The 16,454-nt window shown below is 40.2% G+C and overlaps 1 protein-coding gene across 2 annotated transcripts in view; it reads left to right on the top strand.

The window, feature by feature from the left end:
* The window catches only part of STAMBPL1 (STAM binding protein like 1), a 45,871-nt gene that overhangs the window by 14,247 nt on the left and 15,170 nt on the right, over nucleotides 1–16,454 (top strand). For both annotated transcript variants that reach the window (XM_057737429.1, XM_057737430.1), the window contains exons 2-4: nucleotides 10,443–10,525; nucleotides 13,074–13,291; nucleotides 15,830–15,905. In XM_057737429.1, coding sequence (XP_057593412.1) covers nucleotides 10,496–10,525; nucleotides 13,074–13,291; nucleotides 15,830–15,905 — 324 coding nt within the window. In that variant the 5' untranslated portion in view covers nucleotides 10,443–10,495. The remainder of the gene's footprint in view (nucleotides 1–10,442; nucleotides 10,526–13,073; nucleotides 13,292–15,829; nucleotides 15,906–16,454) is intronic.

The following is a 16,454-nucleotide window of genomic DNA, read 5'->3' as shown; positions in this document are numbered from 1 at the left end:
AAGTTATTTTATCAGTAACCAAGATAGACTGAAAGGAGGGAAAGACTGAAGTCAGAGAATTTTAGTAAAGAAGTTTTTTTTAAGTGATTTTCTAGATGAAAGCAAATTAGAAATGGAGGGAAGCGCTGCTGTTGGCAGGTGCATGGAAATGAAACTGTGAATCATGAAGGAAGAGTTAAATAATATTTATATTTTAATCAAAGAAGAATGTAACATTATCTTAGAAATATTTCCCTCGAAAATTGTTAAATCTCACAAAATTCTGCCCCTTCTTCTTCTCCTCCTTCTTCTCCTTCTTAGTATTCGTATTAGTATATTAGTTTATTAGTACATTAGTATTCGTATTCAGAATCACCACTTTCACCATTGGATTCACATAGGTAAACATTTCCTCCTGTTGCCAGAGGATCTTATATCAATTAGGCAGCAGATTACAGAATCCTAGGCGTGTCTTAAACAATGGTACTTAATGTCTTACGCAGTAACAATTCAGAGGAAAATGGTTTCAAGATACGCTCAGCAGCTTAATAGTGTCTGCAAGGAGCCAGGCTCCTTCCACCCTCCACCTCTGCCAGCCTCCTCACACCAGCTGTGTCTTAGACTTGACCCATCTGGGTTGCATGATGGATGCTGCATTTCAAGTCTTACATGAAGACACGTGTCCAGCTGATGAAAAGGCACGTCTTCTCCAGACCATCTCTTTGTCTTGGATATGCAAGTCTCTCAGGGTCCTCCCAGCAGATTTGTCCCTTCTGGTCCCATTGTCCAAGATTTGGTCACTTAACTTGTCAAGTCTTGAGTGTCAGGGCGTCTGGCAAAGTAAATATCTCTAGTGAGATTGGGCCTTGCTGGCAGGAAGAAGTGATGGGGGGTGGAGACAGTGGGCGGCTGTTGGATAGACAGCTGACAGTGTGTCAAAAACTAATTGCAATGAAGCAAGTAAACATTAGTCATTTCTGATATTTATAATAGAAGTCTACCTCATCTTACTTCTCTAACCATGTAATGTGAAAGGAACTGATTTTCTTTGAGTTTTCTGCTGCATGCCAGAAACTGTAATAGATTTTTTTGTGTGTTTTTTTTAAAAATGATCTTTATTTATTTATTTTAATGTGGCCATGCGGTGTGGAATGGGGAATCTTAGTTCCCCAACAGGGGATGGAACCTGTGACCCCTGCAGTGGAAGCACAAAGTCCTAACTACTGGACCACCAGGAAATTCTCTCTCTCTCTCTCTCTTTCTTTTTAACCTCTTGCAAACTTCCATTGAGTTCTGGAAAGGTGTTATTTTCCCCCATTACATGAAGATAAAGTACATAAAAAGGTTAAATAAGACACCATAGCACTCCCACCTCATGAGTGGTAGAAGCTGGTTTCTCCTATGGGTATATGGCCACAAAGCCTGAGCTGTTGGGTTAAGGATGCCCAACCACCTCATCCTGATGTCAGGATAAAAACTGTACTGCACTATGAGAAATAATTCTTTTTTTTAAAATAAATTTATTTATTTATTTATTGGCTGCATTGGGTCTTCATTGCTGCATGTGGGCTTTCTCTAGTTGTGGCAAGTGGGGGCTCCTCTTTGTTGTGGTGTGTGGGCTTCTCATTGTGGTGGCTTCTCTTGTTGTGCAGCATAGGCTCTAGGCGTGCAGGCTTCAGTAGTTGTTGTGCACGGATTTAGTTGCTCCAGGGCATGTGGGAGCTTCCCGAGCATGTGGGATCTTCCTGGACCAGGGAATGAACCTGTGGCCCCAGCATTGGCAGGCGGATTCTCAGCCACTGTGCCCCTAGGGAAGCCTAAGAATTAATTCTTTAATGGCCCAAAGTGCGACTTGATTGCCCTCAGGGTAACCTAGATCTACCTCAAAGAAATATAAAACATACATTGGGCATGGTGATTTGTTTAAAAATCTTTCCTATAGTAACTGCATTCTTGTTGATCGAGCTAATCTAAACCACACTGCCAAGGTATGTTTAACTTGGGATATCTCTCTAGGGATAAGAGACAAATACCTGATACCTAGCAGGTACTCACATGTAGTACTTAGAATTATATAAAAAAGACAGTAAAAGCTATTTCTAATATTCAGATCAAATTTCATATTTATCTTATCAATATTTTAGTACAAATAAGGTATCATCTGGGTCACAGCATATTTCTGATTTATAAATATTATATAAAAAATAATCTTTTGAGTATTAAAAAACAAATCTTTGGTTTTAATATCTGAATCCTTCCAAATGAACAGCAAGGGTAGGCTTAGGTGATTTGTTTTTCCTGAAGCAGGTCCCAAGCTGTAAGCCTGTGACTCAGGAGATCCTTCTTTCTACCTCTGTCATTTACAGCATGGGAGTGACCCTTTCTTTAACCTTTTATGTAAATCAGATTAGTTCACTGCAGCCCACAGCCTAGGTTATGATCATTTCCTTTATCTCCAGCTAAGTAAATTGTACCACATTCTTCCTGGAAAACACGAACTCTAACCCAGGGACAAGAAGAAAGGCTGCTGGTTTGGCCAGTTAGAAACAAGATTACAGGATGTGGCATGAGGTGTCCCGGCCTCTCTCACCTGCCAGGAGTCTACACCTGCTTATCCAGCTCCCTACAGCACTCAGCCTGAAAGGAGTGCCAGTGAGAAAACGACACCTTTGGGCGATGGTCTCAAGGGGTGTCCTCTGTGCCCAGTCTCTTAGGAGACTGTTCCCTGCCTGGTTAGTCTCTGTATTCTGGAAAATCCGACTCTGTGTATAGAAGTAAGTCAAGATGCTGAGCTTAGCCACGAAAAAAAAAAAAAGTAAGAAAAAAAAGAAAAAGAAGGAAAATTAAGGGAATTAAAAATTAAGGCTAGAAGTTCACAAAAGAAACACTGTGTTAACAGGTCAGATTCTTTCCTCTTTTGTTCTCGGCATTACTTGCTGCTGGTTTTAAAGGGCAGAATTGTAGAGCTGCTTCTACATTTCCTTGGGGCACTTGAGACATAGAGACATCTAGTTGGGACCCAGAACGCAGATGGATCCTGCTAATTGGGCTGTAACATCTTGACGGCGTAGAGAAAGTGAACTATTAAAACTCAGAGCCGAGAAATGTCAATTTGGAAAGGGTCCTGCCCCCACCCAGACAACTCTTGGCAGAGACTCCATTTTTACCTCATCTTCTCTGGGCACAGTCGGGAGCTGCCCAGCTGGTTCCAGGAGTTCCTTGTTAGCTGCTCCACTGGGATGGGGGTTGTTTTTTGTTTTTGTTTTTTTTAATTGATTAATTAATTTATTTATTTTTATGAGCTGCGTTGGGTCTTCGATGCTGGGTGCAGGCTTTCTGTAGTTGCTGAGAGCGGGGTCTACTCTTCATTGTGGTGTGCGGGCTTCTCATTGCGGTGGCTTCTCTTGTTGCAGAACATGGGCTGTAGGTGCACGGGCTTCAGTAGTTGTGGAGCATGGGCTTGTTAGTTGTGGCTCGTGGGCTGTAGAGCGCAGGCCCAGTAGTTGTGGCACACGGGCTTAGTTGCTCTGCGGCATGTGGGATCTTCCCGGACTAGGGATCAAATCCGTGTCCTCTGCATTGGCGCCACCAGGGAAGCCCCAGGCGGTTGATTTTGATACCTCTTCTGCACCTGGTTCCCCCACTCCCTTGTGTATGAGGATGAACAGAAATCGGATACTCTCCCTACTCTTCAAAAGGTCAGTTTAAAGAGGAAAATGATTGTGTCTTTGGAATCAACAGTGAGGAAAATGGTCTGGAGATAAAGGCAAGAAGACAGGCGCTCTAAAGCAAAAAGAACTCTCAAGAGGTAACTACAGGTGAAAGGTATCACACTAAAGGTTGTAGTTGAGATGTTATCAAGCTGGGAATATGGGCTCTCCTGGGGGTAGAGGGTAGGGAGCAGGTTGAGGTTAAATCAGGCATTCCTGATTAATGTTTTTGATTAGTTGCAAACCATTCTGAATTGATGAAGTGGTGGGGATCCCAGTTGTGAATGAGGGAAGAGAGCCTGGGAGGGTCCAGTGAGTATGACTAGCAAGTAGATAATGAAGCCGGGACTCACACCTAAGCTGAAGCCAAATGCTGTCTTTGCACTGCGTGCTCCTTGAGGCTCCACTTTGAAAAGGGATTTTATATTTTATTTGTGCACGATGAGTCCTTCCCCTGTGCCTTTGGCATCCTCTGGGTGTCTTGTTTCAGTATATTTCTGATCCTCCGAATTGAACTGTTTTATCTTTAGCACTTGAAGTCATCTTCAGCCTGTCTTCCCACGATAGTTGCTGAAGTGTGAGGATCTGGAAAAGATGGCCCTGCCAGCATCATGCCAGCACGCCTGTCGTTAGTGTTGCATGCATCACTTCCTCCCTTTAAGTACCATTTGCTTATAATTACGGCACTTAAGTCATTTGCCTTTCCTCCTGTTGGAAATGGAGGAAATTCTGAACCCCTTTTTTGTTTGGTCCACTGCAGTCACCAGCTCTCTGTACCCACCAAGCAGTCGTCACCTCTCCCCGCTGATCTCCCACCTCCTCCAGTGCTTCCCATAGTCCATTTTCAACAGCACAGCCCAAGGTCACTTTTAAAATTATAGTACCATTGATGTCGCTCATTTGCCCTTTGCCCTAAATAGCTCCCCATTTCGCTCCAAGTAAAAGCGAAAGTCTGTATGGTGACCTTGTGACCTTATGGAGGACTTTTGTCCTCCTTACCTTCCTCGCCTCTCTGATTTCATGCCCCACCCCTGTCCTCTCTGCTCACCCTGCTCCTCTTGCTTTTTCTCAAACACACTAGTAGATGCGTTGCCACCTTATGGCTTCTGCACTAGCTCTTTCCTAATTGTCACCTTCAAGCCCTTGCTTCATTTCCGTTTCAAAGTGATACCTATCTTGAAAACTCAAGATTACAGATTATTACCCAGATTACAGATTATTACCGTAATCTGCTGCCCAGCCTACCCACTCTGCAGCACTCCTGTTCCTTTACTTTGCTCTTTTTCTTTCTTCAATAACACATATTACCTTCTAGCTTACTATACAATTTATTTATTTAACAGGTTTATTCTCTCTTATGTTAATTCTGCAAGGGCAGGAATCTTTGTCAGTTTTGTTCATTGTTGACCCCAATATACCTAGAACAATGCCTAGCACATCCTAGGTGTTCAATTCATGTTCGTTGAATGAATATATGATTGAATTAACGAATAGACCTATATTAAGAAAACTAAATGAGCCACCTGTAAATTCTTGAAGGCTGGTTGGTGCATTTGGGAGATATATTTTAACACAAATCTACAGCCAAATATTAACTAGGCTTCTGTTATATGCCTGGGAATGTGATGAGAAATATACAGTAGACTTTAAGGGAATTGCTTCTTTATTCATGTAAGTGAGAGAGAGAGAGAGGTCTTACTATGTAGTAGGCACTGTTATAAACTTAGGATAGAAGACAATTAATAACAAATAAGTGTTCCAAGTACTGGGCTCAGTGGTGCCAGATCCTCTGATTTTTTTTTAAGAGAAGCTTAAATCTGAATTTTTATATGAAATCTCTCAATTTTTAAATGTTAATAACTAATTTAAAATTTCTAAATTTACTGTAACAACCAAATGTTGCCTTTGGGGCTGTAGCTTATAATAACTTCTAGTTTGAAGGATAATGTGGTACCAATTCGGAAGAAGTCTGAAACTTCTAGATGGATAAGTGGATCTCAGAGGCTGGGCAGGATTTAGGTGCGCTGTAGGGAGGAGGGGGAAGGAGTGTATTTCTGCAGCTTCTGGTACTTGGAGCAAAGGTGTGGAGGCAGGACAGGAAGAGTGCTGAGGCCGGGGATGGGGAACAGTGATGGAGGGTGTGTATTCCCTCCATGGCAGTAGTCTCCCCTGGGCTATACTGAACCATTCTTTTTAGGTTAAACTTATTGCGTTTGTCAGGATACAGGTCCAGCTGCCTAAACAAAGTATTAGATAAGATAGAAACGTATCTCTGTCAGAACGGTCTGAGTATTATGTACTCAGTACTCTAAGCAAACTAGAGTATTCCTTTTCTCTCTTTGCTTTGCTAAGACTCATCCTCATGCCCCAAAGACGGCTCAGCTCACGTCGGCAAACAGGAAGGGAAGGGAAGGGTGGGTGGAGGAGGCCATGACCCTTCCTTTAAAGGGCAGGATCCAGACTTTGATCACAATACATCCGTTCACACCCCATTGGGCAGAACTTGGTAACTTGGCCACATCTAATGCCAAGAAAGCTTGGAAATGTAGGTTTTACCTGGGTGGCTATGTATCAGCTAAAAAATTACGCTTTTATATTAGAAAACGAGAATGGGTATTGCAGATTGTATAGCAGTCTGCCACATTTGCTGTTGTGGGTCTTGGGTTCTGTGAGGTAAGTTCTCTCTTACTGTGCCCTCAGTTTTCTAATTATTTTAGTGGAGACCTTATAAGCACAAATGGAAGGTGATACTTAAGCATGATTTTTTTCATCTTTTTGGTTCTTGTGGCTCACTATATTTCTGGTTAGGGTGAAGCAGCATGGTGAGGTTTGGTTTTGTTTGTTTATATAGTTGATCTAGAGCAGCGGGTTTTCAAAATTTTTGGTCTTGGGGCCCCTTTACACTCTTAAAAATTATTAAGAACACTAAAAAGCTTTGTTTCTGCAGGTTATGTCTATTTATATTTACCATATTAAAAATGAAGCAGGACTTCCTAGGTGGCCAATGCAGGAAACTCGGGTTCGAGCCCTGCTCTGGGAAGATTCCACATGCCATGGAGCAACTAAGCCCGTGCGCCACAACTCTTGAGCCTGTGCTCTGGAGCCCATGAGCCACAACTATTGAGGCCATGTGCCACAACAGTTGAAGCCCACGTGCCTAGAGCCCGTGCTCCACAGCAAGAGAAGCCACTGCAATGAGGAGACTGCACACCACAATGAAGAGTAGCCCCCGCTCACAGCAACTAGAGAAAGCTCGTGTGCAGCAACGAGGACCCAACGCAGCCAATAAATAAATAAATACATAAATAAATAAATATTTTTAAAAATCAGGGTTCTCAATAAATAATATTAAAAAAAAAACTGAAGCAGACATTTACACGAATATGCAAGTGAGCATAGCTATTAACTTGTACCCTCTGGAACTCTTCACTATGCTGATGGATGGTAAAAAAAGCAAATAATGCTTTAGTAATACTACGAAAGTAATATTGACCTTGCAGGCCCCTCAAAAGGATCTTGGGGACTCTGTATCACACTTTGACAGCTACTGGTCTTGAGAACATAACCTGTTTTATGCTGGCATTAGTGGTATATTTTGCAAGGAATAAGTGCTAGGATTGGGGATTGAAAAATAAAGGAATTAAGACAGGACCACTGCCATTGAGTAGTTAATGGTCCAAAAAAAAGCAACTGAAAAACAAAAACAAAAACAAAGCAGCTGGGCTTCCTAGGTAGTGCAGTGGTTGAGAATCCGCCTGTCAATGCAGGGGACATGGGTTCGATCCCTGCTCCAGGAAGATCCCACATGCCGCGGAGCAACTAAGCCTGTGCGCCACAACTATTGAGCCCATGTGCTGCAACTACTGAAGCCCACGCGCCTAGAGCCCGTGCTCCGCAACAAGAGAAGCCACGGCAATGAGGAGCCCGCACACCACAACGAAGAGCAGCCCCCACTCACCGCAACTAGAAAGGAAGCCCACGCACAGCAAAAAAAAAAAGACCCAGCACAGCCAATTAAATAAATAAATAAATAAATAAATTTATTAAAAACAAAAACAAAAAAACAAAGCAGCTGACTGGAAACTTCTGTCATCTTAGATTTGAGGGGAGTTGGCTTCTGTTTCTGAATTATAAACAAATTTGTGTACGGTAGTTAATACAGTTAAAGAGATTTTTAATTATTGGTTTTCGTATATAGCAATTTAATAAATTCTGGTTTTAAGATATATTGAATTTAAAATGTTTAGAAGCTCATTATAGAGAAGTTTGATTTTTGTGCACACTTATTATGTTTTTGTTCACCCAACCCTAAAACCACCTTTTCTCACTTGGCACATCCCATCATGCCTCCTGTGGAAGTGTAAAGTGCTAGATATTTGCATTTTTTTAATCTCAATAATGATGAAAACTATTCAACATGTGATATTTGCATTTTTAAGCACCTGTGCAGCCTAGCTGCACGCATGTGACCTAGGTTCCGCCGATCAGGAACCTCCATCTTATATTTTGAAATGGAAACTAGTGACATGTAAACAATATGTGGCAGCTCCACAGGTGGTTTCCAGGATAGCAGCTGGTGCTGGTGGTCCCATACCCATCAGTGACAGGCAGCAGACCAGTGCTGCTATGTGATTTGGGGTATGTAGCCTCCAAGCCCAATTTCTCTGGCCTTCTTGCAAATTTGTGATCTTTCCATTATCATTCTATGGATTCAAGAGTCAGTGCCTTTGCTTGCACCTAAGCATCCTGCTTGATACATTCTCAGATGCAGTGTCTTTCAAAGCATTGGTTGGAAGTCTCACGTCTCAAAATCACCTGGGCCACATCCTAACAATCAGTGCCTATCGGTGGGCTTAAAACTAATGGATCCGGAATCCTTTTGAGTTCCAGGAATCTGCATTTTAAACAAGTCTCAAATTTATATGATTTTAGAACTACCGTTCTAATGTCTCCAAGTTTTAAAATTATTTGTGCTCTGTTTAAGGATCAGAGTAACCCCTAAAAGAATTCTCAGCTTTTAGGGGACCCTAATCAATGGAGTATTTCCTTGTCCTCGTCTCTCCCCAACCAGCCTTGAATTCTCAATAAGCATCTTTGTTCTGTCCTTTAACTCTTTTAATGTCTTTTTTTCTTTTTTCTTTTTCTGGTTTATTCTCACTGAGAAGTAGTAATTCCTCCAATGGGATTGCCTACATTCAGTGGTCCCAGGATTAATTTGGGTTTTAAACTACACTGTGACTGGGGCTCGCTGGTCATTTCTTTCTTGGGCATTTCTGCAACCTGCAGGCCTATAAGCTTGAACTTTACTCCAGGGATCACTGGAGAAGATGAAGGGGAAAGATCCGAACATCTAAGTGACTTTCCTTGAAAAGTTTTTCAGCCATGGATTCAGCCCAGAAACTAGCACAGAAGGACTGAATAATCTACTTCTGAGGTTTCCAGAATCACAGACTGTTATAACTTGAAAAACTGTAGCTTAACCCTCTCATTTCATGAATGAGGAACTGAAGAGAAAATATGTGTTCAGTGTCGCATAAGTGATTAGTGGAATATGGAAGCCAAAATAAATTTAGAAGTAGGAAGTGGTAATGCAGAGCTTGACCTAAACTAGCATGCAAAAGAAGGAGACTAACATTTATTGAGAGGTTACGTGAACTTGGGTACATTCACTTAACATCCTGAGCCTCAGTTTCCTCAACTGCAAGATCACGATTCTAATAACAGCAAACATTGATATGATATTGACCATGTGCTATGTGCTAAGTCATTTAATCCTTACCACAATGACATGACATAGGTAGTATTATTATTTTCCCCCTTTATTCAGATGCACAGAAAGGCTATATATTTACCTGCAGTCACCCAGCTAGAGTATTTGTTTTCTGTTGCTGCAATGAAAATCACCCCAAGCTTCGTGTGTTAAGACAACATACACTTGTTATCTCACAGCATCACTAGGGCCGCTTCTCGAGGTCTCACAAGGCAGCCATAGAAGCATCGACCAGGGTGAGGATCTGATCTGAGGCTCAGAGATCCTCTTCCAAGTGCACGTTGCTCTTGGCAGTGTGGAACTCATGATAGCTGAGCCTTCAAGGTCAGCAGGAGAGGGCTCCCGCTCAGGATAATCTCCATTCTGATTAATTCAACCTCAAATGATTAGCGGCCTCAATATATCTGCACAATATCTTCATCTTTGCCATATGGCAGAATATAATAAACATGGGCGTAACCTCCTGTTTCCTTTGCTATGTTCTGCTGAGATTAGAAGCCAGTTACAGGTCTTGTCCACACTCAAGGGGAAGGGATTACATAAACCTGTGGATCTCAAAGGACAGGAATCACAGTGCCATCTTAGAATTCCACCTACCACAGCCAGTAAGACTTGGTTTAAGTCTGTACTGGCTCCAGGTCTAAGGGTCCATGCTCTTGATCACAATGACCTTTCTTTTTTTGAAGCAAGTAAACCCACTTTATAACCTTACATAGCGTTCTAAGATAACACCCAGCAGACTCTTACTGGGTACCAGGCAATAATTAAATCTCTTCACACCTCATCTTTTAAAAGTCTGCTTCAAGAAACCTTATAACCACCTGCAGTTTTGTATTTTCAGGAAGATATTTCCAGTAGTCTCAGATTATATGTTATTTCAGTTTGTTCATATCCTTCTGAGGCAGAAATAATCCTGGGGTTTGGGGTTTGAGAACTGAGTTCTCAAGAATTAACCCTAGCTCTGCTTTTTGTCTTTGAAACAGATGAAGTGATTGAGAAGAAACAGTAAAGACTGTCGTTTTGTAGACAGGACAACATGGATCAGCCATTAACTGTGAATTCCCTGGTAGGTGGCCCCACCTGACATTTTACAAAAACCCAAAAAGAAGAACAGAAACACACTGAATGTGAAATGAGTCAATTACTTCAAGAAGTTGAGCACTTGCCGTTTTCATCCATCTGTGTGGTCCTCTCCTTTGAGGAAGTGGCTAATAAAACCATCTTTGCTAGAATTAAAAATAATTCTTTTCTTCCATGAACTTGTGAAATTTTAATTCATCTGGTTCAATTCTAGGAGTGTAGTCCTTTAGCACAACACTGGAGAGAAGAATTTCAGAGATGACGCTGTAGCAAGTACTTGAACTTCTTTGTGCCCCAGCTTCTTCACAAATAAAAATTGGAGGCATACGTTGGGTGGTAATGACCGAGGAAAAACATTTTATATTTAACACCTAGATGCTGCTTTGGGATCTTTGTGTAAATGTGTGCATACTTGAAACTCTCGTCCTTTCCATCTTTTCCCCTTACAGCCATCATGGTACACACCTTCTTGAGCTACATCTTAGAAGAAATAACATGCTGGAGAGCAAATCACAGGGGCCTTGGGATCCCATGAGCTTATTGTGTGTCCCAGATCAGTCTCTGAATGTGAATATAGGAATATTATATAATCTCCATGGCCCTGTTTTTGTACTTTGTGTCTTATGACTTTTGGAAACCATGGTTTTAACGTTGCCAGCCTGTCGTCGGGGCTTGATAAACAAAAGCCATCATTACCCTCTGCCTAATCCTGATGACTCTCTCGAACCCACTCACTACCCTTGTAGCTCTGGGAGCAGCAGTATATTGAATACCCTACACACACAAAGCTTAGCAACGGAACATAAAGAAATAGAGGGCTTGGTTCTTGCCCTGTAATAGGTTAGTGTTCTCTCTCTGCCGAGAAAGTCCTTCACAGATGCTCAGTTGCTTTGAGAGTATGTTTGAGGAGCAGAAAATTGTAGGAACTTTTCACTTTCTGACCCCATATTGTCTGACCACCTCTGCAGAGGAAGGAGTCATCTTTATGGAGTACCTTGTGTGTTTTTCTAGAACATTATGTAGAATAATTAAAATTTTAGTGGACATGTCAATGTAAAAATGAACACTAAGGCTTTATCATCTGGAAAATGAAAAGTGTTTATTTACATCCAGAAAGTTCATATGCAAATGAAACATTATAGACTATGTAGACTTTAGGCTATTTCCCAGTTTATCTCTGAAATATTTTAAATTTAGGAAGGGTAGCACCATTGCCATAAAGGGAGAATAAATCTTATTTTTTTCCCTCAGGTTAAAAGATAATCTGATTATAACAGTGTTGCTCCCTGTCTCTCTTCCTCCTTTGATACTTTTATTGGTTATCCTCTGTATGGCAGGGAATATACTACATTCCAGAGGACAGAGATGAGTGTAAAATGATTCCTTTCCCTCACAAAGTTCATAAGGAGTCAAAAATACTTGTACACAAGTAATCATAATTCATTGTAGACTGTATAGTAATAAAAAGTCGACATTACTTTTGTGCATATAGGAGGCTAGAAGTCTGCTCTAGAAAAATGCCCTAATTTCCATAGATTTTTTTTTCCAGTAACTTTTTGATGTCATTGAAGCATTTATCTATGGTCAGATAACAGTGTTTTTGGAACATAGTCAGGACTATTTGTTTATGTGGGGTTTCTGGCTACTTTCACAGCAGCAGAGCTGAGTAGTTGCCATGGAGACTGTATGTCCCACAGAGCCTCAGAAACTTGCTATATGGCCTTTAACAGAAAAAAAATTGTTGACTTTTTTGCCTATCAGAAGTATGACTTTTTATTGAGTTACTGAATAATTATTCTGAATGTATATATTCTGTGTTTTTCCAAATGTGTATAGGTGTTTTTTTTTATTAATAAAATACAAGTGTATTAATATCATGGGCTTTTTAAAGTAATTATTATCATTATTTTCTCAGTCAGGGAGTAATTAACAGTGTAATTACTATTATGTGGCAATCCAAGAATCTCTATGTTGGAGGAAGAAAAATAGGGAGGTGTCCATATGTCCACATGCTGGAAAGGCTTCTCTAAGACTGACTGACTTTTGTGCACTTGGTAAAAATGCAGGGAGGCCCTGAAAGCTTCTTATTAAACCGTATGTATCCTGGAATAGAATTGAATCTTGATAGTAACTTCAAATCCAAGCCATCTCTTGGAGACCCTTCAAGTATAATGACATGGTCCCTACCCTGGCAGGAATCCATCTCGTGGCTTGCTTCCGTGAGGATATGAGTCAATGATATTTTACTGAAGATGACCTAAACTATTTGCATACCCAGGAACTGCCACACATTTGTAGCTGAAACCTGTAAGAGGTCTTAGTCCAAAAGAGTGTATGTTTACCCTGGAGATGTGTGTCTTTTTGGTGTGTAGACCACACGTTTAAGCAAAAAGACTGACTTTTCTCACACCATTAACTCTTATGAAAAACTTTCCTTAGGTATTGATGTCAGGTGTTTAGTACAGAAAATACATCCATAATTTCAGTTATGTTCATTTCTTCTTATAACCAGAGATTCAAATTTTGCTTTGCAGAAAAAGTTAGCAGCAATGCCTGACCACACGGATGTTTCCCTCAGCCCTGAAGAGCGAGTCCGGGCGCTAAGCAAGCTCGGTTGTAACATCACCATCAGTGAAGATATCACGCCGCGCCGCTACTTTAGATCCGGAGTAGAAATGGAGAGGATGGCCTCTGTGTATTTGGAAGAAGGAAACTTGGAAAATGCCTTTATTCTTTATAATAAATTTATAACGTAAGTATTTTATTTTGGAGGTCTTTGAAATGAGAAAATTGGGAAAAAATATTTACATGGTATTTTGGTGAGACAGCTTTGATGCCAGGCATGTTTTCGTATTCAGCCTGAATTTACAGTCTCCAAAAGCATGAGATGTCCAGGTTTTTTAGGTTACCGAGTAACGTACTCAAAGGCGTCCCTACACCATCTCTGAGGCTTAGGGATGAACGATCAGGGACGGGGCGAAACTCAGGGATGTCAGACACCTTTCAACGGGCCAGCACAGTAACTAGCATGACCCTTCTCACTCTTCACACATAAAATTTCTTGTTTCGTGTCATTTTTCCTTCACGGGAATGCAAGCTTTATGAAAGCAGACGTCATATTGTAGCTCCATCTACAGCCCCTGGGACGTGCCATTAAATTTTAAAAATTTGACTTGTTGGGTTTGAGACTAGGCGATAAATTGACGATCCTAGGAAGGAACCGATTGGGGGACAGTGTGTAGTAATCAGTTTCACATTGTAGTTAGTATTTAAGGCAATTATTTAGCTGTGTAAGAATTGTACATATAAAAGAGCTTCCACAATATTGAGTGAAAGTGGCTTCATCAAAACAGCCATGTAAAAATATCACACTTCACATTAGATAGATGTTTGTTAGTAACATACCCTAGTCTGAACTAAGAGAAACGGGGGTTTGGCGTTTCTGTACCAATTTGCCAGCTTACTGACTGGGAGGATCTCCTGTTACCAAAAATTATTTCATCTGAGCTGAACTCCTTATTTTTGTTTTAATTGCAAATCACACATTGATTAATTGTACTAGTGTAGTTGGAGACTTAACCTGAGAACATTCCAGAAGTTGAAAAGATCAACTGTTTTAAATACTGCATCCATGATTCTACCATAGGTGAAATTAAACGCAGTTAATACGGTGTACAAAGTGGGCTCTGCATTTTATTCAAGTTAATTAACTTGGAAATTTAGAGAATGGTTGGCCACATTCATCCTACCTAGGAAAAATCAAATTTCTAGAAAGTGAAGCAATAACTATGAAAGTGGGTGTTATCAACTGTCATTGATAGCACACATTTTCCATTTTAGTTTCTGAACTAGTTACTAATTGATAATATTTTTTTCACCTTCCTCTGGGTTTTGCACACGCACATGTAAGTGTGGTAAAGGACCCCTATACTCTGAGTTACTGAGTAATCAGAATATTTGAATTCTCTCCTGTCATTAACAATATGACCATTGGTAATTAATTTATCCTCCATGAATTCAGTTCCTCATCGACATAAATGAAAGACTTATCAGTGAAAATCTCTGAGGCCTCTTTAACTCTAAATGTCTATGACTTTATTCTACTTACAAAAGCCTTAGGCAACTGACACCTTATCTAGTTTCTTTAGGCTTTAACTTTCTCATTTGAGAAATGAGAGTTATAATACCGTTCCTATGTATTCTATAGATGAGATGAGGAGTGTATGTGTGATTTGTAAACAACAGAACATCAGTAATTGTAAGGTATAACATATTAGTTGATCAAAAATAGTATTTGCTGTATCTAAGGGCTTTTCATTCATTTAACAAATATTTATTGAACATTTATTATGAGAGGGACACTATTCTACAGGCTGAGAATACATCAGTGAGGAAAAAAACAGAAACAAAAACAGTATTTCCTGCCCTTGTGAAAGCAATATCTTCACTTTACCTGGAAGCAATGTACCTGGTTTGCTGTAAGGATTTCCCTTCATTTTTTACTGTCCCTTGTTCCTCAAAAGGTGATGAAAATAATTAACTCTTGGCAGGGGAGGGATAAATTGGGAGAGTGGGATTGACATATACACACTACTATATATAAAATAGACAACTAATAAGAACCTGCTGTATTTCACGGGGAATTCTACTGAATACTCTGTAATGGTCTCTATGGGAAGAGAAAAAAAAAAGTGGATATATGTCTATATATAACTGATTCACTTTGCTGCACACCTGAAACTAACACAACATTGTAAATCAACTATACGCCAATAAAAATTAAAAAAAAAATAATTAACACTTAGCACATCGTAATCCATTAAGGATTCTGGCTGACATTTCTCTGAGTTATGCATTTTCATTTAAGAGCTTTTAATATATACACCATGGCACTGCTGATTCATCAGTGGCCCTTTGAGTCTGTTTCAGTGGTGAGAAGGGGTTACAGCCATCTTTCCAAACTCTTGCATTTTCACGTGCTTCTCGGTGTTGCCAGCACTACACATAAGTAAAATAGTACTCTAGTGGAATTAAGCGCCCAAGACCTGAGAAGAACCAAAGTGATGTGCTCTATTCAGGGAGCATCCTGACTTTAACCCTCTGAACTACCCTGTAATGCCAAAATCATACTTGGGCCAACCTTTGATGGAAAGGCAGGTGGAAAGAATATAGGTTAAATAATGTTATTAACCATGTCCTTTTTTGAAAACAAGGCTCATTCTCATATTGGAAACTATCATTGAGCGTTTTCTGTCGTATAATACTAAGGATGTGTTTTTTCTTTATCTAGTTTGTTTGTAGAAAAGCTTCCCAGCCATCGAGATTACCAGCAGTGTGCAATACCCGAAAAGCAGGATGTTATGAAGGTATTGTGGAGTCAACACTCTCCCGGGGGGTTCAGATGTTCCATGAGTATCCATTATTGATTCATCCCCTTCCTCTCCTCCTCTGTCTCATCCTCTCAAGAGTTTAAGCACAAAAAATGCATTCCACTAGCTACGATGTTTCGATCTCTTCTTAGACCATTAATCATTATTACTGTGGGATGTCTACTTGGAACTGGAGAAAAAAAGAAAAGAAAAAGATCAAAAATGTACTTAATCATCTTATGATGTGAAGAAGAAATTATTTTATGATTCTCCCAGAGACTTAGGGAATGGTTGTCTATTTCTCCATACTTATTTGAGACAGTCATTTTGGCTGCTTTTGATTATTCCATACGATTCTGAACCTAAAACCTATTTGAAAATCAGTGTTGATTATTAAGGCAGACACAAAGTTCTAGTCATTTTCTTCTTGTAGTAAGTGGCCTGAAATATTCCAAAGGAAAAAGGAGGTTGTTGAAATGTATTTATCGTCAACATTTGCTACATGTATAGTTTCAAATATCTTTAGCTGAGAATATATCCTTTTAT

Source organism: Hippopotamus amphibius, chromosome 5 (genome assembly GCF_030028045.1).
Source record: "Hippopotamus amphibius kiboko isolate mHipAmp2 chromosome 5, mHipAmp2.hap2, whole genome shotgun sequence".
NCBI lineage: Eukaryota > Metazoa > Chordata > Mammalia > Artiodactyla > Hippopotamidae > Hippopotamus > Hippopotamus amphibius.
This window is presented reverse-complemented; position numbering and strand designations above follow the sequence as displayed.